Source organism: Hydractinia symbiolongicarpus, chromosome 8 (genome assembly GCF_029227915.1).
Source record: "Hydractinia symbiolongicarpus strain clone_291-10 chromosome 8, HSymV2.1, whole genome shotgun sequence".
In the NCBI taxonomy this organism is placed as follows: Eukaryota; Metazoa; Cnidaria; class Hydrozoa; order Anthoathecata; family Hydractiniidae; genus Hydractinia; species Hydractinia symbiolongicarpus.
Genome location: NC_079882.1, coordinates 6,008,488 through 6,031,018, shown reverse-complemented (window position 1 = coordinate 6,031,018; position 22,531 = coordinate 6,008,488). Strand labels below are relative to the sequence as shown.

Sequence of the window (22,531 nt, the reverse complement as noted above, 5' to 3'; positions counted from 1 at the left end):
TTTTAGACACTATGAGCACAATACATAAACAATGAATACTTCATCCACTTGTCAATTCCTGCAAATCGGAGATGTTATATCTCTGTATGCTGAGGGTGCTGTTAGTGGATTTATCAGTACCCTAGGGTATGTTTTTTAATTTAAGTATATTTTTAGGATTTGGAAACTGTTTCATGAAACATGTCTCAATTTTCTCAAGATATTACTTTATAGACAACTGATTTTCATGTCCTCAGTTCTTGATCAACTAAGATTTTTTTTAGAAACTATGTCAAGAAAATTGATACAAAGCTGGTGCTATTTCTAATGACAAATCAGTTCCATTGCCAAAATTTTATCACAGAAGTCAAGATCAGTTAATGTTGCTCAAAACAATAAAAATGTTCACAGGATTCGAATTAAGGTGTTATGAATCATGATTCGCAAGTCATTTCTCTTTTTTGGCAAATTAAATTTACCCACTAAACCTAAGATTAAATTCTTTACCAATTTTATAATAGAATACAAAAATGCGTAGGCTCAATAAGAAAACTTTTTAACTATTATTTAACATAATATAGTAATATTTAGGCTGCATTTAGAGATGTTAATGACGCTATTTTGGCTGCCATATTGCTGTCACATGTGGACATCAAAAGTGCACCATATTTTTTCTTGTTTACCATGCTGCTGTGAAGTATTTGCTTATCAAGAATTGCTCAATTAAGGTCTTTTCATGACATTTCGTTTTTAGATTGGTTGATGATCGAGTAGTTGTGGAACCAGATGCTGGCAACTTGCAAAATCCACCAACAAAATTTCGAGGTAAATTAGGACTAAATGAGAAATAATTTGTTTAACTTTCTATAACCAAGCATTTCGAAATAAGTTAAGGATTTAATCTAACATCTTTTTATAACTACAATCCTGGCCAAAATTGTTGATAAAATTTCCAATGCAACATAAGCTTATAAGATAAACAAAGATGCAAGCCCCCCTCTCCCCCCCATTTCAATGTTGAAGCCAATGGCTGGCTGTGGGTTGAGTGGCCAACTGCATTTTTCAAACTGTGACAATGACTTCAACATTGAAATGGGGGAGAGGGGGACTGGAAACTAGCTACTATTCTATAAGTGAAAACCTGCACTGTTTTAGTATACACACACCACAATTTTGCTGGCTAGTTTATGTCAACAAAACAGAGAATCTCTACACATGGGACGACAGAAACAAAAATAATGATAATAAAGATAATAAATCCACATGTGTTTGGCCTTTTCTCAACCAATTTTGGCCAGGATTGTAGTCGTTGGCCTGTGGAAAAATCCACTGGTTTGCCCGTCCTCTTTATACTGCATTGCGTGCATCTTGCTACGTGACAGACAGTTGTATACAGGTATTATAATATAGATAAATGACAGCTTATTTATTTTTAGTTATAACATGTACTAAAAGTTGAACTAATTAATGAAACATCCAATTTTTTTTTTAAAAAAATTAAAATTCTGTGAATTCAATTAATAAGGACATGATGATTTGGTGCTTTGAACTTAAGTTACTATAATTATCAAAATTTTCGGAAAAAAACACTTATTAGAAAATGTTAATGGTGCAAACAATTATGATGTATGAACATTTTTTATCTATGAAAATTTAAGGAAGTATTTTATTGATACAACTTTCATTATGCCAAAGGCAAACAAGAAAATATTATTAACTTATTGTATAAACTAAGCCCATATGACCAAATATAAAATTTAACGAGCTTTTCGAATTGTGAAAATCTATCCATTAGGGGATATCTGTTGCATCACAAGATACACTTAAAGCCTGAGTGACTTTTTATGATGTTTGTTAGGCTATACCCCTGTAGATGGTTTAATACTAAAAAGGGGAAGTCCAAATAAGTCTCATGACTGAAATTGTAGGTACAAATTTGAGTATCAAATCGAAATCATTAGAAAATCTTTATTTTGGACACATATGCCCTAGAAAAGTGCTAAAGTGTCAATGCTAAAATGATAACTAAATTTTAACAAGAACAACAAACAAACTCATGGTTAGGCCATCTATATTTATCATCATTTTATAGTTCTAAACAGAAATGTGTGATGTGATGGATGTGTCGATATTTTGTAAATAAAATGAGCTTCTTACCTTGTTTCTTGTCTTCTGTTCATGGAAGTTGTATTAGCCTTGATAAGTTTTGACTTAATTCCCTCTTTGTTTGATGACCAAATTTGGTTCCACCTGTACTCGGAGAGTATTTTAAGGAAAATGTGATGATATCACTAGTTAAAATAATACAGGCAGAGAGTCTAAAATATTCTCAAAACCTAATGGACTGTATCCATGATTGTTTCACACTTTATATAAATTAAAACAATCATTTTAAATTCCATTAAGATGGTTGCATTAAATGAACATTTTTAAAACCATTTACAGATTGTTTTTGAAACAAGTGTGAAGTAATTTGGAACGGTTTAAAAATTATTGTATTTTAAGCTTAAATGGGAACAGTTGAGATTCTCAACTATTTTAAAACTAATCCAGAAACAAAATTTAAAACCAATTTTTTTAAAGAAATTCCAAAAGAAATTATTCTCCTGAAGCAATTAAAACATGGTAAATTTATTATGTGAAACTATTTTTATTTACAGTTTTGAAACTATCTGTTTATTTTTAAAATGATCTATGGCGACTTTTCTGGTTTCTACGATACCATTTCGTTGGTTTTTAAACGATCTTCGACCATGTTTTTGCTTTCTATATTTCAGTTTTGATAGTTTTTAAACAAACTATGTCAATGTTTCCACCTTCTCAGATTGCGTTTTAATGCTTTTTAAACAAACTATAGTGATTTTTTTCACTTTTTATGATTTTTTTTCATCGCTTTCGAATGGATTACAATGAAGAATATTTGCATAACCTTATTAACCTTTAAAATTTGTGACTCGTGACAAACATGATTTTGATAATAATAATGTTGGATGCTATTCTAAAACGATTTGGCAACAAATTATTTTATATCAAATTTCCCACACAAATTCTGTTTTTTTTTGCCATAAGTATTACCGACGGCATGGTGGCTCAATGGTTCTAATCGTAATAGTTGCTGTACTGTTTTTGTTTTGGATGTAATCCATAATTGGCTAGCAGTACAGAATACACGCAAAATATTTGTTGTTTCACAAAAAACATAAAAACATATTTTTTTCTATATAGTCTGCCACTTAATATTTTTAGATTGCTTATTCAAAGTATGTCCCATGAACAGATACTCAGCTCAAAATCAATTTTGGAAAGCTGCTAAGCCAACACTTTCAAGCACCAGTGACGCTGTCCTTCTCAACAAGTTGCATGTATGTTATTATTACTAAATTCTTTGATTTATGTATCAGCTTTAAGTGGAATAGTGTATATGTTGTTATTTCGAAAACAAATATTTTAGAAATGTATGTGTATATATGTATTGTTAAGTGGAAAGTAATTGCTCCCAAGTAAAAAAATGAGGGAAAGTAAAAAAATGGGGGAAAGTAAAAAAATGGGGGAAAGTAAAAAAATGGGGGAAAAAGATCTGAATTCTTTGTATTCTGTTAAGTTATTATTTCAACACTAAACCATTGTGTGGTATATTGAAAACAGTAAAGCATCGTTTATCCATAGCTGTTGCATTAGTCCTGTAATTTTTACCCTTAGTATTTTCAAAAAGAGAATGAAGAGGATATTTAACTGTACAAATAAATAATCCTGTTAATTAGACTAAGGTTGTAAAAAATAATAACTGAAAATATTCGTCTGAGAGAGGACGTTTAAAGGACGTTTTTGTTTATGAATTTTCTAAGTTTTTATGTGAATATTTTTACAAGGAAGAGGGTCGATAGGTACATTACACATTACTTTAGCCCTTACGATTTTTGTTACTTTGCAAATTTCTAACAGGTTTAATTTCATGATAGCATGCTGCTGATCTAGAGAAAAAACAGAATGAAGAAGATAATAAAAAGATGATTGGAACCACTGTAGCATATGGTGGAATAATTCAAGTATGATTAATGTTAACAGTTTTTTAATGTGAAGAGGATCAATGGATAATAGAGTGAGAAAATTGAAAATTTAAGCAAAACATATATTATAAGCAATTTAAGAATTTAATAGTTTTCTGCTTTTGTATCAAGATTGTGAAATAACTATGATTAATGTTAACAGTTTTTTATATGAAGAAGCTAGCATGTAGATCCAGTAAAAAATATTAACAAAAAACTTAATCCTTATTATAAGTAATCACAAAGATTTTGCTTAATTTCTTGAGGTGAAAACAATTGCTGTTGCAAAGATAATTGCAGTTTTGTTAAAATAATATGATATTTTCTATGTTATAGTTATTGCACCCGAAGAGTAATAAATATTTAACTGTGAATAAACGACTTCCAGCCCTACTTGAAAAAAATGCTATGAGAGTTTGTCTTGATAGTGAAGGAAACGAAGTAAGTGGTCTTGAATAAGACAATATATGATAGCTAGATCTCACCCCATCATAAAATGAGTAAATGTCACAGCATTAAAATAATGTAAATTAGAAGTGAAAAAAATTTTGTGTCGTATCATTGTTTTATCCATGTATTTTTAAGGGATCATGGTTCTATATTATGCCTTTCTATAAACTTCGATCAAATGGTGAAAATGCAAGTATTTTTTGTTTATTTATTTTTGTTTATTTTTCCTTGTTGTCTTTTTTATTTTTTATGTAGCTTGTAAAATGTTGGGTAAAGCTGTAGAAATTGAAATAGTATTAGTAACTTTTTTCTAGGTTGTAATTGGAGACAAAGTTATACTCAATCCAGTAAATGCAGCACAACCTCTACACGCAAGTAAATTTGAACTACAAGATAAACCTGGTTGTCGAGAGGTTAGTAAATTTGTTGAAAATAAAAATGTTTTTCAATAAAATGAAAACAAAAGTTTTTAGAGAGCAGATGCAAACTTTCTTTTTGGTCTACAGTCAGATTTTAATATTAAGTAATTTTCTTACCAAAGATTAATCCAAAACAATAATGGTGGTTAGTGTTAATTTTTATCGTTGTACTGTAAAATAATTTCTCAAATTAAATGTTTACATCTGTTCCGTAGATCAATTCCGTAAATTGCAATACTTGTTGGAAGATCAGTATGTTTTTGGATCATCGGGAAAATTTAGATGATGTGCTGAAAGGGGTAAGTTAATTTTCCAGTAAATAGTCTTCTAGGATTTTTTAATAACATTTTCGCTTATGGATTTTGGATTATGAATGTTTTGATTAGGTTCCAATAGTATGGTGCTATTTTATAACTTTCATTTATTTTTAACATAATTTGTAGGGTGATGTTGTGCGACTGTTTCATGCTGAACAAGAGAAGTTCTTGACTTTGGATGATTACCAAAAGAAATGCCATGTTTTCCTTCGTACAACTGCCAGAGCATCTGCAACATCAGCCACAAGTTCAAAAGCACTGTGGGTTGTTGAGGTTAGTTACAGGCCTAAAGAAAAAAATGCAAGGAAAAAAGGTGGCAATTAAAAAAAACAACTTGGAATTGAGTTGGTTATTTAAACACTAAGCCTCTGAAGATGTGATTAGTAGATCCCCTTGCAATGTAAATACATAATAAAGATAATGGCGTTATGTTTATTGCAGGTTGTTCAGCACGACCCCTGTTTAAGTGGAGCAGCACGTTGGAATAGCTTGTTTAGATTTAAACATCTTGCAACTGGAAGATATTTGGCAGCTGAGGTATTATTGTGAAATTTTTTTTAAAGTTATATACGTATTAAATACTTTTTCTTATTTTTTGCACTTGTTTCATTGTTTGTAGGTTGATGGATCACAACACAAGGACAGTAATCGACAAAAGTTACGTGGTAATGGACAAGTTTATCATCTTGTTCCAGTAATAAATCCTAATGACTTAGCAACAATTTTTGAATTAGATCCTACTTCTGCTCAACGCAGTGAGGATATGGTTCCAAGGTATTGATTTATTGTTGTTTTGTAATTAAATCCTAACTTCAAAATTATGGAAAAGGTAAAGGAAAATATGTAGCAATATTTAGAAAAACCTTTTTGGACCGTTGAATGAGATAAATAAATTTCCTCACACTTCTAAAATGCTCCTGCCTTACTGTAACAAACTTATGTATTAAGTATTATTTACATTGGATAATCAGATTGTTACACCAAGAAATCTTTTTCTCAATTGTGAAGGGTCTGTAAATGGACACGAAGTGTGTCTCAAAATTCTCTGTCTACCACATTATTTTTTTTGAATAATTTTTTTTTCTCAAAATTGAATTTCTTAGAGACACCATAAAGAAAATGTTCTATGTTGCAAAAACGTCATTGCTTTCAAACATATGAACAGAAAATAAAAATAAAATTTATTATCCTTGAGATAATTGCACCTTTTTACAAGTTTGTAAAAATTTTGTTAATTTTTAGATCTTCATACACTCGACTGAAACATCTTTGTACAAATTCGTGGGTTCATTCAACATCCATTCCTATCGACATTGATGAAGATAGGCCTGTCATGCATAAGGTATAGATAGTATAAATAGTGACCATTTTTTAGCTTTGGGTTTGGTCAATTTCAAAGATCCTGTTTTATTTGTAGGCACATATTCAAAAAGAATTTTGCTTTCCATTTAAGAACAACCGCATTCCTAATAACAAATGTCTTTTACTTTTCCCCTACAACCATCTCTTATTGTTAATCATTTAAAAGGAATGAAATATGTATAATCTAGGTTGGTTCAGCACAAGTAAAAGAAGATAAAGAAGCATTTGCAATCATTCAAGTTCAAGCTGATGAAGTGCGAGATTTGGATTTTGTTGGTGATGCAAGTAAAGCTTTGAGTATGTTCTGCACAAAGATGGAAGAAGGAAATATTTCTCAACTGGAAAGGCGGTTAGTTCTTTTGTATATGTAATCTAATTAGAGTGTGGCAGCATAATTCTAATAAAATATCTAATTAGATGATCAGTGCAAGCACAATAAGAGTGTGGTGCTTTTTAGTGGCTTTACCTACGTTGCCTACAGGATATATTTACACACTGTCTACATGTGTCATTGTCTCATATGTTTGTTGTAATTATGTCATGTAATATAGATTCTTTTAAAAATTAGATGTTAAACATTCGTGACCTGGAATTTACGTTACCAGACATTAAGCTGAGAGTATTAATCATTCTCACTATAAATCTGTTTTTCATGCTAGCATGGCTTTAACATGGCATTTAACCTTATGCTGCATAATACATTTTTTATTTTGCATTTTTGTCTAAAACTTTTATTATGTATACTTTTTAGAGCTCTGACACAGTTGCTGGCGGATTTAAACCTATTTGTGTTAAAAATGGATCTAACAATAACCAAACAAGATGTGTTGTCAATTTCAAACCAAAACTCAGACAGGGAAAGACAAAAGCTAATACGAGAACAAAATATTTTGAAAAAGGTAGCTAATTTGCATCATCTTCAGAAAATGACACCAGACTTCATTTTTAATTTAATTTTACAATTATTATTTACATGTTTTGATCGTATTAACAATCATCATTAGAATGAATCTAAAAAGTTACAATTTAAGGTTATATATAAGGTTTTATAGGCTCAATTTAAACTAATCCTCAAAAGTACAAAAAAAATACAAAAGTATAATAAAAAAATATAAAACATAACATTTTTATTTAGCTTGATTAAAAGGTCAGTATATAAATAGAGTTCTATTAGGCACCATATCAAGCGTAAAGAGTAACATCTGCACTAATAATCAGATGGTGCATGTTGTGTGTTAAGTTAGACCAATATGTATTGGCCTAACCCAACACATCAGAATATGTAATGTGGATAGAAATGAGCTTTTACATTTTTACATGTAAAAACATGGTGTTCCTACTTTCTGCAAAAAAAGCTGTTTATACTGGCAGTCATTTTAAACTCATTTAAAATAATTTCAAACGTTTAGTGTATTCATTATCATCTTTATAGATTTTCCAACTTCTGAGAGCACCTTTCATCGAAAAAGGGGAATTTGGACCTCTGTTAAAAATAGATGAAATCTCAGAACAAAGAAATGCTCCTATCAGACATATATTAAGACTATCCTATCGTCTTTTATGTAACTCTACAAGAGACTATAGAAAAAACCAAGAATATGTTGCAAAGCAGTTTGGTTTTATGCAATCTCAAATAGGATATGATTTGCTGGCAGAAGAGACTATTACAGATCTTGTGCATAACAACCGGAAATTACTAGAAAAACATATAACCGCTGCTGAAATCGAGACATTCGTGACACTAGTAAGAAAGCGACGCGATTGTAGGTACATGCTTTGTGTCTTGACTGATAGTGATGAACATTGTTAAATTTTAAGGGTTTTTGAAGGGCTTTTCCCATTTAAATCATTTGTTTTAACTTGACGAACCATCATTCTTTCTACAAAATTTACAATTACTATGATGTAAATTAAATTAAAACAGTTGTGATAACAAGTACTAGATCAGACCAGTATACAGCTTCTTTTGATAAGTATCTCAGCAGTACACAAAAAGAACAAAAATGGAAAAAAAAGATACTACAACAAAACGTTGAACCAAGTCTAACATGGTATCTCGCATTTCTTCGTGTTTTGGAGGTACGAATCTTGAGTGCAGCAATTTTTTTCAAATGCAGCTGATCTTCTGGCAAAAAAGAGGAAACAACTAAGGAAAGCCTTCATCCACTGAATGAGAACATGACTAAACTTTACTTAACTGCGACCCAGCTTGCTTTGTTGTGGAAATCGCACTAGCTGCAACCAAAAGTTAGTTTAAGAGTGATTAGTGAGAACAAATGTCACGTTCCTTGAGATTTGGAACTGTTAGATCGATATTTAAGTTGATTTGTGTAGAAAAAAAAATATCTGTCCTTCTCCTGATTTTAAAAATAGAACTTCACACATTTAAAAAATTTCATTATAATGTATTTCTTTGAAATATATGCCTATTTCCATTTGCATAATTAAATACTGAATTTTTTTTCCTTAATTAACTCCTTGATTATACCTCTCTTCCTGATAATAAATTTTCCAACTGTTATATGCTATAATACTGCCTCTTTATGCTGCTAGTTGTTAGTTGTTACATTAGAAATTTAGATATTACACTGACATTGTATTTTATTTTATTCTTAATTTTAGATTTTTGGACTATTTATCTGATTTGTGCGTTTCTAATAACACTGCTATTCCAGCTATGCAAGAATTAATTTGCAAATCTGTTCTCAACCCAAAGAATTCTGATTTGTTAATTGAGACAAGGTAAATTATTTCTTAAAAAATACCATGTATAAGCTCATATTTTTTTCTGATTTGTCATAAGATAGGCTCGGTTTTTTTGTCGAAATGTGATTTTTTTTTACCCTGTGGAGTTTTTGTTGTTCCTGTTTAAAACCCTTCTTAAATAAACTTGTGTTATTTTGTCATCAGAATGTTTCATGGAGAAGTTCATTTATTTTGGGATGGTGGAAAACAAAATAAATCCCAGCGTCTACTGGCAAGAGATGCAAAATTAGGACAGCGAGAAGACTCAAATTTACTAAATTATTACAAGTGAGTTATCGCAATTTAAGACAAATTTTCTATGCAAAATGTTGTCTCTCCATCTTTGCTCAACATATTTAACTCTTGTTTTCAGATACCAACTTCACCTGTTTGCACAAATGTGTTTGGATCGTCAGTACCTAGCTATAAATATCATTAGTAAACAGTTGGATCTTGAGCTAATGCTAAGGTTTGGGAATTATTTAATTCTGAGTGTCTGCAATATTTTAGAAATTTAAATCGGAGGTATATTTTTTCTTAATATGGTGTGATGTTTTCCCCTAGTAATTGATGAAAATTTATGTTTTAGATGCATAGCAGATGAGAGCCTGCCATCTTCGTTACGTGCTGCATTCTGCCACTTGATGTTGCACATGCACATTGATCGTGATCCACAAGAACAAGTCTCACCGGTTCGATATGCCAGGCTCTGGTCTAAAATTCCAACAAGAAACACTGTGGAAGAGTATGTTATGCAATTTTTATTTATAATTTGAGATTATTTTTTTTTAAATCCCACGGTGAATATAGTTATTATTTACATAAATTAAAACACCTTCAAAAATCAAGTGCAACATTGGAGTGCTTTTTAACTACCAATGTGAATGGACACTCACCTAATTTGAGAGTTTTTAGGAAGACCACCATTTTTCATTTTTTATTATTAGTTATTTTTCATTGTATTTGAAATGCTATGTTATTTTGAATACATTGTAAACTCTTGAAATTATCACTTGTTGAATTTAGATATGATAACCACTTACGAGAAGAGCACGGTGACGGAAGGACTGAAAAAGTCAATGTTTCTGCTTTCAAACCAACCATGCATTTTGTTGAAAATTATTTACACAATATTGCAGTATCACAGGGAATGGGGTTTATGGATTCTGATCAAAATAAATTAACATTTGAGGTACCTTTTTATTTGAATAATAGTGTTTTGCAAAGTTTTGTATATTCTTTTTGCAGGCATACTTAAAGGAATTTATAGTTATTTATATTGTTCAATGTGATGATCAATATCATTATTCTTTAGTCAATATATGTTCATTCCCCAAGCTCAAATGTTGACCTGAAACCGTATCTATAAAAATATTATTAACCAAGCTGGTATGCACTAGAAATACATTAGCAGCAAAAAATGCGTAAATGTTTTTTTGGCCTTCCACACAGTGAAATTTTATGTGACTGTAGAGACTAGGGACAAAATTGTTTTATGATGAAGGCAGGGTGTGTGAAATGTCTTTGTTGACAAATTGTGCATGAGCGTTTGTTTCATTTTGCAATCGTGGCTTACTTTTTCTTTCTTTTTCCTTTTTTTTAAATTTTCTTTCATGTGATTTTAAGGTTGTTCAAATTGCCCGACATTTGATTCACTTCGGTTTTTATGGCTTCAAAGATTTGTTGCGATTAACAAAAATGTTACTGGTAATATTAGACAGCGAAGAAGGAAAAAGTTACAATCTTGAAAGTTCGTATTCTTTGTATTCTTTCATTTTAAAGCTATACAGAATTGCTTTCTGATATTGAAATAGCTGATTTACACTAAAAGTTCTTTTTTTTGCATTACCATTATCTCTTGAATTAAATGGTTTATTATATATATTTATAACTTGTTTTTCTACTTACTTTTGGTCTATTTTAATCAATCCTACAATTCTAATTGAAGATTTTTCTTAGCTCGCCTCCGAAGTAACATTACAAATTCAATCCAAGCAGTTGGGGCTGTGATGACTAATGTTGCACTTGGCATGGAAGCCGAATCATGGGCACCTGTACCAGAGAAAAAAGAAAACAGTTAGTTTTTGAGTTGTTTTCTTTATTATTACTGCTTTTTATCTACATTCTGGAAAAAATATAACTGATATTTTCAAAGCGGTTAGATAAAACAAAGTATTGCTGGATATTTCAGTATCCTTCATGGTATTTAAAAGCTCCTTTTTCTGTAATTTAATGTATAGTATATTATTGTGCCTTTTTTTATTTATATTTTTTCGCTTGTATATCTCTCGCGTATGTTTCTTGTTACCCTTGGCCGTTTACATGAAAGTGTTTTGGTTTAATCTGTTCTGCCATGGAACAAAAAATGTCAATTTTCGTCTACCACATATTCAATGTTATGCACATTGTGTAGTGCCTTATGTCTCCATAATGTCTCCATTCGCCCATAAATCTTTACTCACAAACAACCAAAAATGCAACTCTTATCAAAGTGTTATGTTGTACGGTACAGGCCTATCAATAAGGGGAGAACAATTGCTCTTGCTCACGCAAAGGCTCGCCCAATTCTGAGAAATGAGAAACTATGAGAAAATTGCTCCCCCAATTCCAAAGAAAGTTTTTCTGACTGAGCAATATCAATTCATCTCACATGGAAATCAATGTTCTCTTTCTTATTATGTACAGTAAAAAAAGAACCAAAGTATATAAAAAAGATAAAATAAATAGATAAAAGACTTTGTGATAAAATATGTATTCTATTTATTCAGATTGCTTGCCCAGTATAAATTATTGAACCTTGGGGGAGCGATTTATTGCTGGGTGTTATTTTCTTATTGATAGGCTTTTAGAAAGGAACCATACAAGAATGGTTAGTTGAATGTATAGGCTAAGTGTGTGTAGCATTAGATACAGTGTATTATCCAGATAAGTAGGTTGAGTAGAAGAGAGGAATAATTCGGTAAGAAAGTGACAGATAAGATCTGATGGGAAAAGGTCATTATTAATCCATGTTTTTTGATTGTGGCTTTCTTAAGGTTACTGTGAGGAAAAAAATGATTTTGTTTCAAAAAATATATTTCTTCACCAATGGGTATAAAAAGAACAGATTTTTTTAATAATGAAATTTTTATTCTTAAATTTATATCTGGCAGTATGTTTATTTATAAATAAACAATGTTTACTTATTAATAACTGTGATCTCTTTATAACACAAGTCGGCATCATACTAACTATGTGTTAATATACCAATGAATGTTTTTGATTCGGTGTCCCTAATGGGTCAATCATGTCACAAAACGACTAACCTGAAAAAACTTGTCAACGTCTTTTTATTTTTTTTGTTTTCAGTCATATTCATTTATAAAATCTAAACACGTGTATACAGAAAGAAAAATAATATTTGAATAAAGTTCATTATCATTCTCAAAATAAAACCTGCAAGCAGCACGCTTAAAGTGATCGCTACTATCGTGATTTTAGCATTTTTTTAGCTCTTTTTCTCGTGTAGTAGTACTTACATTTTGACTTTTTTTTACATAACCAGGGGACTTCTGCATAGGAGAGTTGGTTTAAAATCAAGCTGAATAATATATCCCGAATGGTTTTTCGAGTTACAGTGTAAGTTATGAAAAATATAAGTTACAACTAGTTGAATTTTAAAAAAAGGCAAATTTAAACAAAACGACTTAGAATTACAAAAAAATCGAAAAACAATTTTAGATACATCCCTCCTGAATAAGATAATCAAAAAAGATGGGGAAAAATTCAGTGGTTTTGTAGAAGAAACTTCGAACGTGAAGGAGGGGTGAAATTTTCTCCACCTTATAAATCCTTTCATTTTTCATTTTAATACAAAAAACTTATATCAACCTATAGAAAATGTTGAGATCTTTCCAAATATTCATACATTTAAATATATTAAATTGTGAAGAAGATATCGTGATTTCAAAAATCATGCTCACTTTCCCTTACAGTATCCTTAAAAATTTGACCTATTTGGAGAACATAATAAAATTAGCATTCAGCAAGTATTGGAAGACAATTTACACAGAGTTTTCTTTGTTGATACACCTTGCTGAAGGTAGCAAAAAACCCTACACATGACAAACATGCCAATATAATTTTTGCACTCATTTGAAAAACATATTGATCCTATGTGTTATGTACTAAACAAGGCATTTCCAAGGCAATTCCACAAGAATCCATAAGACAATCTTTATGGATTCTTATGGAATTAATGAAAGCAAATAAATTAAATTTGTGACTTTGAGAAAACTCTCAAATATTTTTTTTACATTTACTTTTTATAATATCCAGATTCTACTCTGAGCAACACAACAGAAACAATAGATTTCTGTTGTGTTACAATAGATTTTTGCAAAATGTTTTTATCAGAATCCTAAGATAACACATGGTGATAATTATAACTAAAGTGACTTCTAATATATGATGACAATCAAGTACTATGGGAATGACCCTGCAAGTAACAAATGCACCTGTGTTGTATTATTTCTGTTATATTTTTCTTGTTTTCTGTTATATTTTGCCTGTTTGTTTTCATGCAAGAAATTTACTCTGTTTTTAGTTACATTTGAATCTCCAGTTATGTCAGCTATTAAAACAGAAGACTTAACTGTCATGAGCACAAAATTAAAAATCATTGAAATTTTGGAGTATATCATGAACGTTCGACTTGACTATAGAATGTCAAGTCTACTTACAATATTCAAGAAAGACTTCAATGAGAACGGACCTGCTGATGCTCTTGATGGTGATGGAGGAGGTTGTTATTTCATTTCTGTTATTTCTGTTATTATGCTTGTCAGATTTTGAATGTTTGAAAACTTTTTTTCTTTTTCTTCAACCAACATGAAAGGTGCTGTCAGCATTGTCAAAATACAATTTAATTGAGTTTCACAATTTTAACATGGTTAAATGTTTTGTTTGCTACATAAATTAAGGCATCAAAATGCTTTGTATTCTTTGTCACCTTAAAGGCCAAAGTCTAAAGCTGCTTTAAAAATTAGCATAATGAGCAAAAAATATTCTGAATATGATGTGTCAAAAATATTAATTCTTGTCACACATAAATACTGTTATTGGCTAAATATGGTTAAACAATAAAAGTTGCTTGCTGGTGATGAAATCTAATGCAGTGCAATATGTTGACAACGTTTTTCATATATTTTAGAATATTTTATTGGTTTTTACTTATTGGGTTTATTCCATAATTTTACATCTAACCTAGAGTTCTTGGGTCTGCAAGAGCTTTTTATTATAACTAGTTTTAAATTAATGTATTTATTATCAATAATTAAGAAAAAAAAAGTTAAAAAAGAACTTTTTTTTATTGATAATTTTAGAAAGGCCAAAATAACATTGAGGGGCTACAAAACAAGCTTTTAATTGTTGAATTCATTAATTTGAAAGTCGAGCTTATGGTGGGGGAACAGTGTATGAGCAATGATGACCAAAACAACATCTTAAACTGTCTTGGATATCATTGGACACCCAAATATAACTTACAAACATAATTTATTGTCCTAGGTTTTAATTCAAGTTTTCTGCTAAAAGAAACAACTTTTTTAGCTTGCTAGCTAATTTCTTTTAAATTCTGCATAAAAATATACCAAATTATTACATATAGAGCCAGTTGAAGCAACAGCAATGACTTTAAAAATCTTTTTAATAGTATTAATTACCTTTTTAATGCTATTTAGTATAATTTTTTTATCAAATACAGTCCCTTGTGTTGCTTCTTCATTAAAACAAACTTTGATTTTAGTTTTATGTAATATATTTTGCAGACTGTATCTTATTATACAGCTAAAAGAATACTGAAAGATAATGTTCTATTTTTAAGAAATACCAAAAAAAAGTAGAAAATCATAAAAAGTAATTATTCATTAACAGGTTGTTTATAATGTTGCAAAAAAAGGGTATATTGGTCTGGATATTACATGTTATTCAGATTGTGTGTGTGGATAAAAAGTAACACCAATGACAGAGATCTTACTTGAGCTGTTTTGTAACCCCTTTAAAATGGCATAGTTTTTGAATTTCAAGTAAATTAGCCTATCTATGAATACTGGAAAAATTAAAACAAGATAATTAAAAACCCAGCATTAAGACAACAGCTACAGAAATATCTTTAAAACTAAAAAAAAATATGATAAATACAATTTTTTTTAGGTGTTGATTTGGATCATATCAGTGCAGAGGCGGAAAAAATGTTTGAAACTTCCATGTATGTATTGTTTTTTTGTTTTTGTGTTGTTTTTTTTATATTTTCATGCTTTGTTGGTTTTTGATGTAAATTTAGTTGTTATTGTTAACATCATTTTTTGTCGTTTTAGTGATGGCTACATTGATCTAGACTTGGATAATTGTGGTGGAAAAATGTTTTTACGAGTGTTGTTAAACCTCTCAATGCATGACTACAAACCACTGGTGTCGGGTGCTCTGCAGTTATTGTTCAGACATTTCAGTCAGCGTCAAGAAGTGTTGCAAGCATTTAAACAGGTGGGGCATATCAAATACAATCCAGGAGGAACATTAAGCTTTCTGCCAAACAATTAGAACGATTAAATCATTTAACCCTATATAGTCCTGTATATTTTTTCCTATATTGAATAATTATGATACTATATAATACTATATTGAATAACTATGAGTTTTATAGGTGCCTAATATACATATTAGGCACCTGCCTGCCAATTTTCTGGGTTCCATGCCTCACACAGCCTTAGATTGTTGGCTATTACTCAAATATTTTCCTTAAATTTTTATGAAATCTGTACAGTTAATTATGATTAGAAATTTAAACTCGACATTGTGCAGAGTTTTGACTTATGACTAACCTGTGAATCATGAAAAAATCCAATTTTGGGGTAATTTTTGGCATTTTATATGAAATAAGTAAAACCCAGAAGATTGTTAAATAATTTTTTTTCACAATTTAAACAGTGTTAAAATTTGTTCTACAACCGAAGTAAATGGATTTTAAGTAGTTAATGGTATTTTCAACTACTTTTAAGACTCTGAAGAATGCTGACATCAGCAACAATTTATTGCTACCATTTTGTTCTTTTTATGACATATGCATGTGTGATTTAATTTTTGAAGGCCTCCCCAGTCATAAAATGGTCTAAAAAACCAAGACAAACTTTGCTCACATAGGAAACCAGGGGTCTTCTGAGACCAAAATCGGAAAAATGTCCTAAATCTGGGTGAACAAACTCGTTTCGGAACTCACAGGTATATGACATGATCAAAAAACCTTTAAACCCCAATATATTCTTAACCTTTTGTTAAAAACACATAATGCTATACATTATTTTGATCAGTGCCTCATGTTAAACATATTTCTGTCAAAAAAAAATTTTATGTCGAAAGGTTGTTGCTGATCTCATTGAAGTATTATAAAATCAACTTTTCTACTATTCTTCCACTTAAGTGGATTTCTACGAAATCTGTTGTGACACAGTGGCAAAATTTTAAAGTTTATTTTCACAAGTAGTTGCGAACAAACTTCATATAACATATTTGCACTTTGAACTTGTTAAAGTTCGCATGTTAACGTTGACAGTAGGCTTAGGACTTCTCTGGTTATTAGGTTGGTTCACCGGCTAACGGGCATAAATAATTGTTCACATCAGCATAACCTATCTTCTTGAATTTCAAGGTTTGCATCGACCATCATGTAGATTATTCCATAACATGTGCATGTTAGAATGTTCAGCTCATGTGTTTATAGAGATGTTTCACTATTCTTTGATTTTTCAAAAAAATTTTAAAAGGTTTTAGCTAATTAATGTTAATGCCCATTTCGAAGAATGTTCAAAAACGGCAAACTGTCCATACGTTTTTTCAAGATTGTTTTTTTTTAGTTTTTATTCCTAATATACCTGCAAAAACTCAAATTTAATTCTAACATTCATTAAATATTCATATGTTTACCTAAAGATAACTAATGCCAAACTAATCAGTTACTGCAGTTTTTCGTATTTGCTGGGTATGGACAAATGTAATGCTTAAATAATAATTTTAAGTTTTGATTATATCTCAGGTTCAACTTCTAGTGTCAAGTGAAGATGTGGAGAACTACAAACAGATTAAAACTGATTTAGACGAATTACGTTTGTTAGTAGAAAAATCGGAATTATGGGTTTACAAAGGACGTAGTGCATCACCAATATCGATACACATAACCAGGCCTGGTATAAAAAAACGGCAAAGTAAAATGCCCACTGGAGAAAACCCTGATCAGGTTAACGAACACAAAAAAGTCGATGCAAGAATGTCAGAGTCGAGCTCAGGACCAGTATGTCTCAGTTTTCCCATACATTGTTATTAGCTTAAACTTCTTCCAAAGATGTCTTTATGGCCTAAAATGTCATTTCTTTTTTCAGGATGACAATATCAGCTTGGCAAGTATGGTGAGTATTCTTTGGTCCTAGTAGACATCATCAGAATATAAAAAAAAAACTTTGAAGAAAATGAGTGACGTATTTGGCATGCCATAGATTTCGATTCTAAATTTAAATATGTTTAGACATTATTTTGAACATTTCAACCTCGATCTGAGTATTCAGGCAATACTTTATGGAATGCCTTAAATGTCTCAAGTGTACTTTTGCTAACCTCTCCATAGTTGGAGAAGGTGTTAATAAATAAATTTTATTAAATTTCTATGCTTAGATCTGTAACAGGGGAGGGTCAACAGCTGGAATTAGGGTGGTTTTTCATTCAATTTGTTTTACCAGGTGTCCTTTGAACACAATCCCTTTCATTTATTCGCCTTCTTTTTCAGAAAGAGTTAGAATTATGTATAATTGTATTCTTTGTGATGAACAATATTCTTTTCTTTCCTTTCCTATATTCTGACAAAAATCCTTCTAAATGTAAATCACGAGGGTAGAGTTCTAATAGGGGTGGATCTGTTTTCAAAACTTTTTTAAATTGGGAGGTGTTAACCCTGATTGAGATAAATGTCATTTCTGAGATTTTTTTGTAAACTTTACCATTATTTTAGAATCTTCAACGTCATTCTACAGACTCGTTTGATCAAGATAGTGATGGTCACTTACTGGAAGGTGTATCAAGCAAAAATTATAAAACTGTATTACAGGTGATTTTTTATTTTTTGTGATATTGTGTCAACACTAAAAAAGTCTTATTGTTTTTGGTTGCTACTTTTAAGGTCAATGTTAGGTCGTTTGAATATGCTTTACAATTACTTGAGGGATTATCTGCCTTATGTCCTTAAATTTTTGAAACGATTCAGAATAAAAGCAGATTTAGAAGAGAGAAGGCAATCATTGTCGGATGCTTCTTTTTCTAATAGGGATTATTGTTAGGGGATTATACTACTTTGTTCTCTCAAATAAGAAAAAAACATCTGAATTAAGAAGCAATTCTAAACTGTCTGGATAACTGAGGTTAACCAAAGTACAATAAGGAAGTACTTAAATATGTTTGCACAATGGTGTAAAGAACAAATTTAATAGAATTTTAATTGAAATAATTTGTATAGATACTGCAAAGATTTTGTGATTTGTGCATCAGTGCTGATGGAAAACGTAACCGTAAACACGAACAGCGTCTTCTAAGAAATATGGGAGCTCACAATGTTATTTTGGACTTACTGGAAATACCATATGAGAAGGTAAAATATACATGTCTTTTTGTTATTTTAAAACTGGCAACATTTAATAGGCGTATACTCCCAATATTAGTGAAATTGACCCTATCTGACATATTTCAAGACTGAGAATTGAATTATGTTTTTGGAGCATTCATTTAAATTATTATGCTGTGTCTCTGTATAATTCTAGAACTCTAAAACAGCTAAATTCATGAACTATGATGATAGTGGAATTTTTTCCTCTGTTATCAAATCCATCTAAAACAATTTCAAATCATTGTTTCAATTTTATACCGCCAACACTGAAATGACCAAAGGAACTAATCAGTTTACAATTATATCGAGAAATTTTGATATGTTCGCCATCTTATGAAATATAAAAAAACATTTAAGATGACCTATCACAGTGGTAAGATGTCAATATATGCAGACTTTTAATTTCACTGTGTGCTTTAACAATGCAGTGCCAGGAAAAATAGGGTTAACCGCGAAAAGGCCTCTGGTACCTCTATCAGTATGCCCATTGGAAATATTATACTTTGTTATGATGAATGCACAATTTGGTTGTGATTTCTTAATTTCATTTAATGTTAAACACAATAAGATTACACTTCGTCCAGTTCTATTTAAAAAGTAGGTTAACCGGTCTTAAACTCCACCCCTGATCCATTTGTTGTAAGCATCTGTCTTAGAAAAATATCAATATATTTTTAACAATTATAAATTTTGGAATCGAAAAGAGTGTTTCACAGTAGTGTGTGTATGTGACCCCTTCGCAGGACCCCCGTTGGAGCAGTACCAATATAGCTAAATAGGCTATCCTTGTTTAAAACAAAAATCTGTTTACTGGGTTCTGTATGTTACATACAAGGGTCATTATGATTAGGTCCTACACATCAGAATTTTTTTTAGAATTTGGATTCTCTATATTAGATAAAATACATTTCCAAGGAAGCTTCTGTTAATTGAGTTCCAATTTGAAAAATTATTCCCATAAAGAACACAATGTGTTTTTTTAACCCTATTCGGTCTGGGGGTGGGGGTCCGTCTAGTTAATGACTAGTTATATTAGTTAGTTAGTTAGTTAGTTAGTTTGTTACTTATGTTATGTTAATATATTGAACTAGTGGTTAGCCCGTGGAAAAATCCACAGGTTCGCCCGTCCTTTATATTTACTCGTCGCGAAAAGTGGATAAAAATATATCGCATTTGATATTCGTGTTTCCGTAACATCATTTTGTAACTTAGCGGGGGTCCGCGCAGAGACAGACAGACGACGGCTATTATTATAGAGATAAAATAAAACTGTTACCAAAAAAGTAAACAGTAAAAAACTATTATTTAAAAAGAATGTTTTTTATGATGGGGCAACCAGCAGTATCTTTCAGAAAAATATTTTTTTGAGGAAAGTTAAATTAGCACAACACAATTTAAGATCGATTTTTTTACTACAGTTTACAGTCCTGGTATAAATCCTAAGTGTGATATGGACGTACATAATACACACAAAATGTATCTTTTCTTCTTCTTTTTTCCGAATTGTCAAACTAATCTGCAATAAAAAACGGTTTTAGGAAAAAGAATAAAGTCATATATCAATTTCTATTGTTTCGACATTTTGGAATAGTTCTTTATTGATGTTTTCGTTCGTTGTGTTATTAAGGGAGGCTGCTACTGATGCTGCCAGTGTTAGTAAAAGCGCCACCAGGTTGACGTAAAATATGCTGACATGTGTTAGTAGAAACGATGCAGATATAGATAACAGAAGGCTGTAGAACGATTCAATCGTGAATAGTAGCATGTTGCTTGTTCCAGCGGATGTAGGATATGTCACTATTGCCACATGTGTTGTGGATACTGCATGATAGCTGATTGATGTCATCAACAGACAACAGTAGATTGCTGAGATTGCAAAGAAAGAATGGTAGAATTCGATAAGGATCATCCATGTGACAATGAATATTGCAGTCAACAAAAAGGTTACACATGTTACAGCTTTATATGCTTTTGTTTTGTCGATTACTACTCCTGATACAATGTTGGAGAAAAATCCCAGAATAACAGCAATAAAACCAACTATCCCAATTTGCTTCTCTTTCCCAGGGAATATATTTGTTAAAGCATCATTTAAAATCAATTTGTATGTGATTTCCAGAGTTGCTGTCACGGAAGTGATATGTGTTATTACTAGAAAAGCTTTGTGTTTGAACAGGCCTTTAATGCTCTCCCAAAACGTTTTTTCGTTAGTTTGCTTCCAGCTTCGTCTCTTTGTAACAATCAGTTTTGTTTGATTGGCGCTATTATTGTCCACAGTTGAGATCGAGCTGTTGTTACTCACTAACCTTTCTTCAGCCAATGATGGTACTGTCTTTGGTCTGCTTCTAACGAAAGTAAATGTGACTACTGTTGCTATTACCCCAACTATTAATTGGTGAAGTACAACTTGCTTCATGCCGTTCTCTATGTGTGTTTTTTCTTTGATGTTAATAAGATATGTTGAATGAATAAATCCAAGAGCCGAGGCTATCATATGGGATCCTATCCCAATTCCATTCACCGTTCCTTTTTCGTGCTCCCCAAACCAGTTAGCCGCTATTTTTGTTATTAAAAACATGTAAAAGGCCATGGACAGAGCAGAAAACGAATTCCCTGTTAGCAACAAATAAACACCATAGCTTTCTAAGTATGCAAAATAACGAATAACACATCCAATGAGATTCGAAATGGCTGCCATTCTTAAAGTAACTGCTAGTCCGTATTTGTGAAGGATAAAAGATGCAGGTAAAGTGAAGAGGAGACAGGATACCAGAAAGACCATAAGCGACATGTGTATTGAAATTGGGGGCACGTCATAATAGTACTGTAATATATTTGATACAGCTGTGAAGCAGGTGGATGTTGGAGCTACAGCTAACGACAGGATGCAATATCCAGCTAGAACTAACCATCTTCGTTTGTAGAGCTTGTATGTGTTTGTTGACAAATTGCTTATTTGACTCATATTTGAGTTGGTAGACAGTCTAATAAAAATTTAGTAATTTAGCGCTTGGAATCTTTACACAAATGTTTTTTGAAGCAAAGCTACCCAATTTGTAAGAAATACGTTGGGATTCGTGTTATTTTATTACTTTTGAGAATATTATTGTTTTGAGAGACATAATGAATTCAAATTTTGTTTAAATTCCAGCCAATTAACATTTTTGTTGTTGTTGTAAACATAAAAACAACTTTTTAATCTCTGACATTCTCGGTAGTGTCATTAGCACTCTTTTGAATATATAACATATAGAAATCTTGTTGTTATAAATAACGCCCTAGATAATTACTTATGTTAATTACAAAAGTTATACAAACTTGCAATAATGTAGAAAAATAATAGAAAATATTGAAAAATGTTGAAAGATCATAGAAAGATGAGAAAAAACAAAAAATGGACGAAGACAGTGACTAATAAACGATTTGAGAATTGAGATCAGGCTTTTCACATTGGTTATGAAGGGCTTCTTTGATTCTTAAATTACATTTGTCTATTTAATTTTGTTGTTTTTTCTCACTTTTCTATCTTCT

General features: G+C 31.0%; 2 protein-coding genes across 2 annotated transcripts in view; one reads left to right on the top strand and one right to left on the bottom strand.

Moving 5' to 3' along the window:
- Window positions 1–22,531, top strand: part of LOC130655305 (inositol 1,4,5-trisphosphate receptor type 1-like) — a 41,038-nt gene continuing 18,507 nt past the window's right edge. The window contains exons 1-29 of the mRNA XM_057458039.1: window positions 1–126; window positions 734–804; window positions 3,226–3,341; window positions 3,939–4,025; window positions 4,362–4,466; window positions 4,611–4,664; window positions 4,790–4,888; window positions 5,110–5,193; window positions 5,338–5,484; window positions 5,653–5,748; window positions 5,831–5,985; window positions 6,454–6,553; window positions 6,762–6,922; window positions 7,325–7,472; window positions 8,006–8,340; window positions 9,196–9,315; window positions 9,484–9,606; window positions 9,692–9,787; window positions 9,908–10,063; window positions 10,345–10,510; window positions 10,945–11,068; window positions 11,278–11,394; window positions 13,904–14,101; window positions 15,511–15,565; window positions 15,675–15,840; window positions 17,387–17,641; window positions 17,730–17,756; window positions 18,353–18,448; window positions 18,854–18,985. Of these exons, the coding sequence (XP_057314022.1) occupies window positions 32–126; window positions 734–804; window positions 3,226–3,341; window positions 3,939–4,025; window positions 4,362–4,466; window positions 4,611–4,664; window positions 4,790–4,888; window positions 5,110–5,193; window positions 5,338–5,484; window positions 5,653–5,748; window positions 5,831–5,985; window positions 6,454–6,553; window positions 6,762–6,922; window positions 7,325–7,472; window positions 8,006–8,340; window positions 9,196–9,315; window positions 9,484–9,606; window positions 9,692–9,787; window positions 9,908–10,063; window positions 10,345–10,510; window positions 10,945–11,068; window positions 11,278–11,394; window positions 13,904–14,101; window positions 15,511–15,565; window positions 15,675–15,840; window positions 17,387–17,641; window positions 17,730–17,756; window positions 18,353–18,448; window positions 18,854–18,985 (3,684 nt within the window). The 5' untranslated portion in view covers window positions 1–31. The remainder of the gene's footprint in view (window positions 127–733; window positions 805–3,225; window positions 3,342–3,938; window positions 4,026–4,361; window positions 4,467–4,610; window positions 4,665–4,789; window positions 4,889–5,109; window positions 5,194–5,337; window positions 5,485–5,652; window positions 5,749–5,830; window positions 5,986–6,453; window positions 6,554–6,761; window positions 6,923–7,324; window positions 7,473–8,005; window positions 8,341–9,195; window positions 9,316–9,483; window positions 9,607–9,691; window positions 9,788–9,907; window positions 10,064–10,344; window positions 10,511–10,944; window positions 11,069–11,277; window positions 11,395–13,903; window positions 14,102–15,510; window positions 15,566–15,674; window positions 15,841–17,386; window positions 17,642–17,729; window positions 17,757–18,352; window positions 18,449–18,853; window positions 18,986–22,531) is intronic.
- LOC130655308 (feline leukemia virus subgroup C receptor-related protein 2-like) lies at window positions 20,335–22,062 on the bottom strand. Its single transcript, XM_057458045.1, has one exon. It carries the CDS (start codon window positions 21,963–21,965, stop codon window positions 20,553–20,555), a length of 1,413 nt encoding a protein of 470 aa, XP_057314028.1. The 5' UTR covers window positions 21,966–22,062; the 3' UTR covers window positions 20,335–20,552.

Excerpts from the sequence above, each read along its gene's own strand:
- LOC130655308 (XM_057458045.1), bottom strand. The coding sequence starts at position 21,965 with ATGAGTCAAATAAGCAATTTGTCAACAAACACATACAAGCTCTACAAA.